The 11,253-nt window shown below is 39.4% G+C and overlaps 1 protein-coding gene across 1 annotated transcript; it reads right to left on the bottom strand.

Annotated features, from left to right (window-relative positions):
* Nucleotides 1–5,186: 5,186 nt before the first annotated feature.
* On the bottom strand, nucleotides 5,187–11,225 carry B3GALT6 (beta-1,3-galactosyltransferase 6). The gene has a single exon (XM_075027266.1). It carries the CDS (start codon nucleotides 11,219–11,221, stop codon nucleotides 10,178–10,180), a length of 1,044 nt encoding a protein of 347 aa, XP_074883367.1. The 5' UTR covers nucleotides 11,222–11,225; the 3' UTR covers nucleotides 5,187–10,177.
* Nucleotides 11,226–11,253: the final 28 nt, after the last annotated feature.

An 11,253-nucleotide genomic window follows, 5' to 3' on the forward strand; every position in this document is an offset into this window, starting at 1 on the left:
GTCATACATAGACATTTTTTGGAACTGAATTCTTCTTTGAGTATTTTTGGGGAGGGTTTCCCTCTAGAAAACTAATTTTGACAACTCAAATCAATTGTATTTTCAGCTGATGAAACCACAGAAGAACTTGACTGAAAGGCGTGGGGGCACAGGGACTGGGGGTTTTGGTTTGTTTTGGCTTGTTCTATAAAAAATGTCCACTTCATCGAAAAGCTATTTCTCTTCCACCTGCCAACCCTTCCCCAACAACAACAAAGTCCTTTGATGTAAAATTTTTGGCCAGTTTAACCACAAACATACATAGACAAGAAAAAGTCATCCAAAGATTTTGGCAAACCATAGCTGCATTTTTTTCCATAGCAGGCACATTTAGTTATCTTTCCATAATCCCAAGTTACTGTAGCTCCCAAATAGTGTCTAAACTTCATTATCATACTGACAAAAATATGGCTCATTATTTTTAGTTAATTTGCTTTCTCCATTTTGAGGGGCTTTGTGGGCTTCTACAAAGGTTTGTCTTTAAAATCTGGGTGTGTATTATCAATCAGTAATTACATGGAAAAATATGTTGGCTCCATCCTCAATAATTCTTTCAGAATTCCATTTTTTAATTGGAAAACGTTTTTCCTTTTCTCCCTGTCTCCTTGATCATCCATTTAAGTCTGCGTTAAACAGCAGATACTTATTAGAGAACACAGCTAGACTTTAGTCATAAACAACTGTCTTTCGACACTGCTTAGGTTCCCGCTTTGAGGTTTGGTTTTTTTTTTTCCTTAAACCGAGGAACACATCCCGTTATGTGCTCTTAAAGGCACATAGTGACATCTAGTGACCTAGCTGTATAAAGCAAGTAAACAGCAAAACTATGGAGAGTTCCAAATAGATTATCTTTGCTTCAAAGGTCTGTTTCAGTAACAAATTTGAAAGTTATTTTGAATTATTTATTTTAAAAATGGAAAAAAAGTCTTATTTTAAATCTTTGTGGCAAAGATGCAAAAAGAAGTGAGTTCATTATATGCATGTGAAAGATTTTAATTTGGATGAAAATGCATTTTAAAAAAAAATAGAATACACATTTTAATTGTATCAGGGAAAACAGATGGACAGTACCCACGTGGGGATATCCCTTTAAAACGGTTGGGCCTAATCCTCATCTGTAGCTGATTTGTTTTTTCCCAGCTGTTTCCCTGAGGTCAGTAATAAGGTGAGGACCAAATGGTCTTTTATAAAAGCAGCAAGAATAGCTGTACAGGGGTTTTTTTGTGTGTGTGGAGTGTTTGGGCTGTGATAATGGACATCATCCTGTGGAAGTCATGTTGGGTAAAGGGCTTTTATTTGCAATCTTCTTGGAAAAAAAGGTAAAGTAGATGAGTTGCAAGGCTTGTTTTGGCTCTCAGGCAGAGGAGCGCTGTTCAAAGACCATCTGCCAGCAGCTGGGTTGTTGCAAAAGAGGGTGGGTTTGGATTTAGAGGAGAGGTAATGTATTGCTTGTCTATTCTGGAGTCCTATGTTATGGGTTGGGAAGCTTTCACACTCCTCTGAAAACTTAAATGGAATATCTGGTGTTGTGCATTAACTGCAAACCTTCAGCTGATGTGACTGATTTAGCCTTGTCTCACTTGCTTCTCTTTTGCTGTGTAAGAACTTGTTTTGGGGTTAGTAACCCAGCACTTGATGAAAAGCCATCTCAAGGGCTAATCTTTTTTGACTTAAAGGCTGGCAGTTACCATTGTAACTCATTGACAATCCAATAAGAGCACCCAGATATCCATGACTTGGGGAAGTTACAGATGGAAACAAAACTGACTATTAAAACCAGGTGATAGTTAGATGGCTTAGTTCTGTTGTCACAAACAGGATGAATATCTGTTGGATTTGTATGGTTCTGGCATGTTTCTTTTGAAAGGAAGAACTTATGATCAGCTTGTGTGTAAGATTTGGAATGTTATCATCAGCTTTCCAGCTTCTAATCTGTTGCCAGCTTCCTACATGATCTCGGACAAGTTACTTCCCCTCTGAGCTGACTTGTTTTCACTGTAAAACTGAAACACCGTGTGCCCTTGGACACCAATTGTCTCTATTTTTCTATAATCCATTAATTCTATTTTTAGGCAACTTCCTTGGTTACTGGCAGAAATCTGAATATATATCCTCTTTGGTTGATGACCTGGACAGCCTGTTTTGAGAAGTAGCTCCCTTGAGTCACATTATTTGTCAGTCTTCTCCTTATGTTCACTTCAATAGCAATTTGATCATTTGTGTTGGAACTAAAACATCTAACATCACGTAGCAAAATAACTCGCCTTAGATTCAAGGTTTTATGCTTGTGCCTTTATTTACTTGAGATTGCTTGGCCTTGGAATCATTTTTGAACAAGCTTTCTTTGGAATTGGATGACTGAGTTTGAAGCAAGCTTTGAGCAATGAAAACTTGCTGTGTCCCAGACAACAATTTAAAGATACAGGGTGGCTAAGTCCTAGCTAGAGCAAATAATGCATAATTCATGGTGCCTCCCAGCAAACTTGGGGCAGGGGGGGACTTGGACAAAACCAACAAATCTGCTCTAATCTACTTGCTCCTGGTTTCTTCAGAAACTTGTAGGAATTGATAGAGCCTGATAATCAAAGATTATTCTTTTACTATGACTCTAGGCACAAGTGGGGTGAATAAATATCTCGGAAAAGGAGAATAAAAATGTTTATCCTGACCTCGAGTTGGGGTCAAAAGCTCATTTCCCTGTTCTTGCACTGGTGTGGCTGTCTCCTTGCTACTTGAGAAGTGGCAGAAGAAATACTGATGACTTGAAGCCTAGATTCTGTTTCTGCATCCCAGTGCAGTGGCAAAGCAAGGATAAAGGATATTGTATTGCCCTTTCTCCCCAGGGCATGCTGGCACAGCAGGACTGAACACACTTCTACTTCCATTAGGAACATCTTCCTCAGTACTGTGCTCTGCTCTCCCTCTTTCATGACTACCTGAGAAACTGCTGGGGTAGAGGAATAATGCGAGTTTCCTACTGAATGTTTTTAGTTTTAACTAAGAGTATGCTTGGGCACTTCATGATTGTAGTGCTTAGCTGGATGTGATTATTGCAAAGACTCTGAATAATGTGCAGTATTGCTGAAGTCAGATTTCCTTATCCCCTCTTACTGATATATAAATTGCTTTTTGTCCAAATGTAGATTAAAGCGGAGTTTGTATTGTGACCTAGATGTTCGAAACCATGTACAGATTACGAGTAAACTGGGAGGAGAATCCAGCATGATTTTTGTGGCTCTGGTTTTTCCTACCTTAGCTACTGCTGGGGAGCAGAAGCACTTCTGGTGACAGAGCCTTTTAAAATGATACTGCATCTGATTAGATAGATGTAGGATTGGACTATTTTACTATGGTGGCCCAGAAAAAAGGGGAAACCCTGACGTATGTGATGAGCCAAATTGAAATAGCTCTTGTTGACTTGTTTAAAACAGATTCTTCTCTCCTCTGTACCCTGATAATTAGTAGACCAATATCCCCACCATGACTACAGCAGAACCAACATGCTGAAATTGCTTCCCTCGCTGCACATGGAAGTATTAACTTTGTTAAATTCTTTGGTGTTTTCAGTATCTTGCATATAACCAGGAAATAACTTTTCTTGATATTGTAACTGGCTACATGGTATGATCTCTTACAAGCTATTAGTGATGATTTTTCAAATACTCTAAGGAATTGCAAAAAATTGATTGAAACAACTTCAGTACAAAGTTGCTACAGGAGTAAAAGTAATAAGGGATCTGCTGACTTATATTTGTTGGCCCCCAAGTCTACACAGTGTACCCAAGGTTACTAATGAGGACAGGTTAGAACTGTTCAAGTGTGTTTTTAATTATGGCATTTGTAATTGACGAGTTCTTTAACTTGATTTACCATTGGAATTACTATTTCAGTAAAAGGGGAGACTGCATGTATTATTTGGCAATCGTAGTGCTTTATGAATTTTAATTAAAGCTCAATACCACTGCTGCTGGAATGAGGTGAGTATGAAATTTTGAATTTAATTATGGCCTGCAGGCCAGGATGCAGCCATGGAATCCAAACCCCCTGCTCCCTATGGTCGCTTGGCTTGTCTTAAAAATTCCAAAGCATTGAAATACTTCCTTGTTCCAGTCTGTAGATGAGAAATTTCCGACTTGCGCTTCTGTTCTTAAAATGAACAGACATGTGTTTACTTAGCAACATATCTATAAATATCTTACAAGATGCAAATCTTACTATTTGCCTTACCACAGTTCTGAATTATACTATGTACATAAAACTGAATACCTGTATCTCTAAATGAGAATGCCCCTACTGCCTGCAACTTCAGTGCCCTATTTCAAGGGAACGGTACTCTGCACGCTTCCTCTCCTCACTTAAACTACTTGGATATGGCTTTTTCAGGTGTGCCATACCTTTTACTACCTTCTGCAGAAAGAACATGAGGTATGACACCTGGTCTCTTGAAAAAGGCTTGTGAATCCTCACAGGCTTCTGCATAGTGGGAAAATACAAATCATAAGCTGCTTGAAATGTGCTAATTTTGGAAGTTAGATGCATCCTTACTGTGAATTTCTAAGTATGTAGATCCTGAGATGTCTTTGATTTCAGTGAAACAGCAGCAAGAACATTGTGTGGCAATCTTGATTCTAGTTTAAATAAATCTTCATCAGACCTTAGTGTTTTTAAGTTACTAATGCACTGGAGAAGTGTTTTTATTACTGGAGTGTTGAAATGATTTGAGCAGGTGTTATACTGAAAATATTTTCCAATTCCTTGTCAGAATGTTGCTAGTATTTTTGGTTTTTAACATAAATCAGGACTATAGCCAATGGTGTTTATGGATGTCTAACTGCTTAGAATACTTCTCAGCTAAGACCAGAATCAATATGCTTTTTAGTCAGAGAAACCCTTTTTCTGACTGCATTAGTTTGTCATGCCCCTATGTTGCTACCAATGTAAAATTAGGATGAACAGGTACCTCTATTTATGTATACATGTGCCACTAGCTACTTCAGGGTTCTGGGATGCTGATCAGTCATTATTACTGCTGTTAACTGAAGCATTTTTGTGCAATTTCTTAAGACTGAGCCAATCCTCTGTGCCTCTCAGTGGCATAATAAAGTGAAAATAACCACACTGGTGTCTTACATAGAACAAATCACCTATACAGCAAAAATCTTTTATTAAAAATCACAGCACACAGATCCTTGCCCAGTAAAGGCATACATGAAAGGACATAAATACATATACAATACGCTTATGCAATCACCAAGAGTTATCATCACAGATAGCTTCATGTTTCTAGCAGTTTATTTCCTATATAAATGCTGAGCAAATAAACTGTGCCACACCCCACCCCCAAATGGTAAAGTTATGTGGCTGCAAAAAATGTGCAATTTCATTCAACTGTTTAAAACATACTCAGCACAGTACCCCACGCTAATTCTGTTTCATAAAGGCACACTTATGTAGTATCCTTCAGCTTCAGATAGGCTACAAGTAACAGACTGATCCATTTCCAAGTTTTCCTAGACATTACCTAAAGAGTCTGTATTAGAAAGTAATAACTGGCATATTATGTTGGCATAAAGTAGTTCAAGTTCCAAGGTAAAAGCATATCTTACACAGGTACATGTAGCAACGGATTTCAGTCTTGCAGGCAGTGTTCTAAATAAAATATATAGTAGTGTAGGTGTTGACAGTTTGTCAAGCATACAGCAATAACAAAACCATATTTCAACTCTGATGCTGGAGCTGAGCTGAACAGAAACTAATAGAAATGCAACTCTTAATCATCTTCCCGTGCTGCTGGGCTTTTAATCAAATCTGCAAAGCTAACACCTTGGCCCCCAAAACATTAGCGTTAGCAGATAGGAAATACAAATTTAAGTGCTCAAAAATGAGGCATTTCAACTACAGAAAATGTAACATCTGTCAAAAGTATGACACACAAGCTGTATTTGAGCAAACTTCACATGAACAAGGCTAGACGTTCAGAAAAGAAAGTATTCAGTTACAGGAATAGTAATTTCTAACTTGGGTTTGGTTTTTAAAAATCTTGAAGTGACTATAGGAATTCTTGGAAGCTTGAGGGTTTTTTAACTGGAACTGTTATATTCAGTATGGCAATTAATGTTTTAGCTACTTATTTTTACACACTAAAGTAATTAAGTCATGTTGCATGTAACTTAAAAAAATCACTGGAAAATAAAATCAACTTTCTAGCTGAGTTTATGCCATTGTCAGCTTTAAATATTTCAGTATCAAGTCTTGGATACTATCATGGAGAGGGCACGTCATAAACAATTAATTTCTCTACTGTATCTATTAGCTCTGGTAGAACGCTAAATGCCTGATTTAAAAAATAAAAAAAAATTCTGTAAATAACAAAAAGCTCAATAGTGTTATGGATCAACTCAATGGTAGTCCTGAATGGATACCAACATAAGCTTATAGACTTGACACAGTTGCCTAACTTATAGTAACATGCTGACATCTAGAAAAGCTAAAGTGATAATTTTTGCCCATACTAACAAGAATATTAAAAATGGAAAGTATTTATGAAGAGAAAACTTAGAAATCAGCAGAAACACTACTTAAATAAAAAGCCCAACATATTGCTAACCTATTGCCACTACGAAGGGCTACAAAAAAGACGACAAATCTGTTCCTGGATAATTTAGTTTTCACTAAGGCCCACAACAAAATGTTCCACTCTAATATAGCTGCTATAAAGACCAAAACCTGCTTATTTCTCAGCAGCACTTAAACATCCTTTCAAATGCTAGACCCACTGAAGTCAGACTCCTCCCCCTGACTTTCAAGAGAGACAAAGATTACATCATGGTTTTCGAGTATGAAAACATCACATACTAGATTTCTGAGATGATGTCAGGAAATACGGGACCTAGTCCTTAGAAGGTATGAAAGATTGCCTTTAATTACTACTTTGAAAACATTCAATTCATATGTCTGAAACTTTAAGTTTTAAAACTTTAGTGACTCACTCATGCAATACACAGATTTTTCTTGATTGCTCAAAATAACATTAACAGGTCTTTCACATGCAAATTCTTTCTAGTAAAATATAAAAAAAAAATCCTGTACTAGTTAATGTTTTTTTTGGGTTTTCCACACATGTGGGATGTTTGCTCTCTCCCAAATGATTCAATGTGCTTTTAAAATATCAAAAAAGCCTAAAAACTTCATCTTTTACTTTTGTGGAATTTCCCAGTTAACTGGGATTGAAATCTAAGCCCTGTATTTGTGGTAAGGGGGTGTCCAGTAAGAAAACTAAAACTGCTTACCAAAGGACAAGAATCTGCCAAGCCTTCCATGTTAATTTGTTTTGCAACTAGAGCAAAACATGGATAACCTTAAACAGAAAAGGGTATAACGAAGCTGTGTCAGACAAAGATCCAGATATTAAGTATGTAAGAGTGGTCACCATCATTTCTGAGCTTCATCTTGCAAGTGTGCAGGCAGTACACCTAGGCAGGCAACGGGCTGTGCTGCTGTCGAGATCTGCTATGCTAGGTATTTCACCTCACACTTGTGTAAGAAACACTTAAAGAGAATTTCTTTAACTATTAAGCATTTCTATGCACAATGTTTTCCATGGGGTCAAATATCAGATGGAGATCCAGCATTTCTCTGCCATTAATTTTCCTAGCAATGAAAAACACTTTTTTTTTTGGGGGGGGGGGGGGGGGAGTTGTGAGTAAGGAGAGTCAAAGTCAACAATGTAAACAACTTCCATGAACACAGTTATTGATAGAAATGGATAAACAGTACATTCTTACTAGCTTGAGAGACATGCAACAGACTTTTGATCTGCAGCTGAGATCACAGTACTTTAAATAATGGCTTGTACACCAAGAAATTCAAGCACTGCTTGATATGTAATTCTCGTGGACATTACAGTACCTCCTTAAACAAATTTAAAATGACATTTAACTATCTCATTTTTCCTATACATAATACATTTTCAATAATTATAAATAAATACTCACATTACAAGCATTTAATCACATATATACACACAATACTAGTGAACCCCAAATGGCAAATAGATATTTTTTAAATGCTAAAACCAATTTAAATTTCCTGTAATCTTGTTAAATTCTTGTTTTAGAATAGTATACCTTGCTGAAAAGCACATCTGCCTATCTGTCAATGCATAAGCACGCATTAGAATGGACACATGCTAAAATAACTTTTTTTTCAGTATCTTAATTTGTTTTAGAAGGAAGTAAAAGATTTGTTCAAATTTTCAAAATGGAGAATTATCATTCTCTGCAGAAGACTTTTCTTAATCCTCAATAATTTAATCAAAACAAGAGGAAAATAACAAAAAAAAACCCCCATAGTTGATTCCTTTGGTATGAACTGCAAACTTGCTAATTTAAGAAGCAAAAATACAGACACATTGGCACGCTTCCCTTTTTTTTTTTTTTTGCAATTTTTCTCTTCCTGCAGGTGGGAACAGACACTGACTTAGGCAGAGGAAGAAATTAAATTGTATGAAAGTGCAGTGTGCAACAAACAGTAAAACTGATAATTAAGAATGCCCTTCAGGCATAAAGTAAAAACTCTGCTTATACTGAAAGATCTGTAGCTGACAAAGGTTACTGGAAGTCAGTAGCTCTGTAGTAGTACTGAAAAAAAAAAAGTATTTCTGTGTATGAGAGCACCTGCCATTCAAAGATGTTTGAATTACAGGCTTACGTAAAGGTTTGAAGATAACTAACATGGTGAAATTGTGTAAGTGATCTCTTCTACGGCCAAGACTGTCCTGTCTGTATTTACTGTTCAATACTGCATCTGATGCTGACAAGCTCTGTCAGTACTGGAATTATTTGTAGTGTAGACAGGATTTAGGAACATAATCCCATTTACTGACGTATCACTTGAGCAATTAATTTAGACCACCTGTAAAATTATTTTTAGTTCCACTAAAATGTGCTATTGGAGAGAAGGAGGGAATTCACACAGTCTAGCTTCTGGCATCTAAATGTGACTGTTGAGGGATTAGTCCCCTTAGATTGCAATGTATCTCCTGAAAAGAGAGACAAGGTTCTCCTCAAAGAGGAATTTGGGGGGTGGGGGAACCTATTTCTCTTGACTACATACAGAGTTTACTTTCTTAGCTGAGGTACCCATTGTTTGAACTCCAAATAGCTTCTGCTGATCTAATCCTGCCAATTTACATTTTACAGAAGTAATCCAGAACAATCTAAGTCTGAAGCCTACAACATCTGACCTCGTAGTAGTCAGATTACTTGCTGTCGGGAGGGGAAATGTTTCTTCATACACAGTGTATTTGGACGATAAGCTAAGAACAACACCTATGCCTAACAACTGAAGGCTAGCTTTGTCATGTAACTATTTGCCCCCCAAATAAGATAATATATTCTATATCTGCCAAATACCGTAACTCATCCACCTTTCTAAATATAGACTTACTCCGTAGCTGCCAGATAATTTATGTACATGATGTCTTTAAAACAACAAAAAGCTTACAGACAAGTTACACAGAAGGTCTAATAATTCCATTCTTGTAAATCGGAGCACTTGCCAAAGAACAGGCTCTCTCCCTCCCCTAACACAAATACCCTAGGTAAAATTGTTCCCTTTACTTGACTGCTTGTGTCAGTAACCAGCCACCTGTTCCCACTGGCAACAGCAGCTGATTTGCAGCCCCATTAAAATCTTCAAACCTTGCCAAACTGACACTTCTTCCTAGCCAAGAAATAAACAGCAGATGCTAGTTTCACAATCTTATAGATAGCATAAAGGCCTGTCATGATCTTTAGCAAATAAATCTTAGAATCTGTTAAAAATCTTCCAGTAACTCTTCATTCAAGTTATCTCCCCCAAATTTTCTGTACTATCCACATTTTTCAACCTATTATTTGCCTTCAATCCTGTCGTATGAGCCTTTCCATGCTTTTTGTCATTATTTTTTTTAAAACATCTCTACATCATGCCACATCAGTAGCTCTTAGGAGTTTCAGGATTTCATTGATTGTGACATAATCAATCGTGCAAAATCTTTTGAGTAAATTTTAAGCCCTAGTTACTGGGATTCTCCCCGAGGAACAGTAACCAAGCTCAGAGTGTCCATCAATATTCTGCCTCTTCCTTCCTCAGACTTTCACGGGATGCCATCCTTCCTTTGGCAACACTGTGAAGGAGGCACTCCCCAGTCATACATGTAGGAAAGCCTGAGCTTAACCTCCTCCTTACAGAGCTTTCCTTCTTTAGCCAGGGTCTGGTGCTTTTCCAGCATGTCCTCGATGCTTTGCTTATGAGTTACTATGTACTTATTGTTGCAACCTCGTGACTTATACTCAGTGTCAAAACGAGGGTCGTGCACTCTCTTCACATCAATGGGAGCCAGCCACACCCCCAGGGAGACATCTTCACTCTGCCACATGTTCAGGTAGTCTCTGCTAAGACGCAAATAGTGCACCAGGTCTGCAGAAATCACGTAACCGCCACCCAGCGCGTACGGTAGATAGTAGTCACAGAGCACCCAGGCGCTCTCTTTCCACTTGCCACCAGATTTCACTCGACCGCGGCCAGAAAAGAAGCCCCAGTAGAGGCGACGCGGCTCCTTGGCTCTCAGCTCTTCCACGAGCACATCCAAGCGTACGAAGGTATCGTCATCAGCCTTCAGGGCGAACTGGAAGTCCAGGTGCAGATCCAGCCAGACGTAGGTGGCCAGGACTTTGGCGGTCAGGTTCTCGTAGGAATCCCGCAGCTCTGGCAGGAGGAGGAGGTCTTTGTGCCGGCTCTGCTCTAGCTCCAGGCTACGAAGCTCCTCTGCCCCGAGCCCACCCGTGCCGATCACGAAGCGGCTCCAGACGTCGTCGTGGGGGGGACGCCCGGCGGCCGACAGCCACGTGCTGCGGATGATGCTGCGACGCTCGCTGTACTTGGGGCCGCTGGTAATGAGGACGGCCAGGAAAGCCGTCTCCTCAGGAGAAGGTGGCGGGGCCGCCGGGGGATGCGGCCCCCTGGCACCCCGCGGCGGCAGGGCCGCAGGTTGGTTGTGTGGGAGCCCGCGGGGGGCCGGCAGAGGCCGGAGGCCCTCGGAGGTGCACTTGGCCAGGTAAAGAAGGACCACGGCGAAGAGGGACAGGCCGCCCAGGCCCAGGGCCGTCTTGTGGCGGCACAGCAGCCGCAGCAGCTTCATGGCCGCGGGGCCTCGACGGCCGGAGCCGCCCT

The sequence above is a fragment of the Buteo buteo genome, chromosome 5, assembly GCF_964188355.1.
Source record: "Buteo buteo chromosome 5, bButBut1.hap1.1, whole genome shotgun sequence".
In the NCBI taxonomy this organism is placed as follows: Eukaryota; Metazoa; Chordata; class Aves; order Accipitriformes; family Accipitridae; genus Buteo; species Buteo buteo.

Bases quoted from the DNA above. Each gene is read 5' to 3' on its own strand.
- B3GALT6 (XM_075027266.1), bottom strand. From the start codon at position 11,221: ATGAAGCTGCTGCGGCTGCTGTGCCGCCACAAGACGGCCCTGGGCCTG.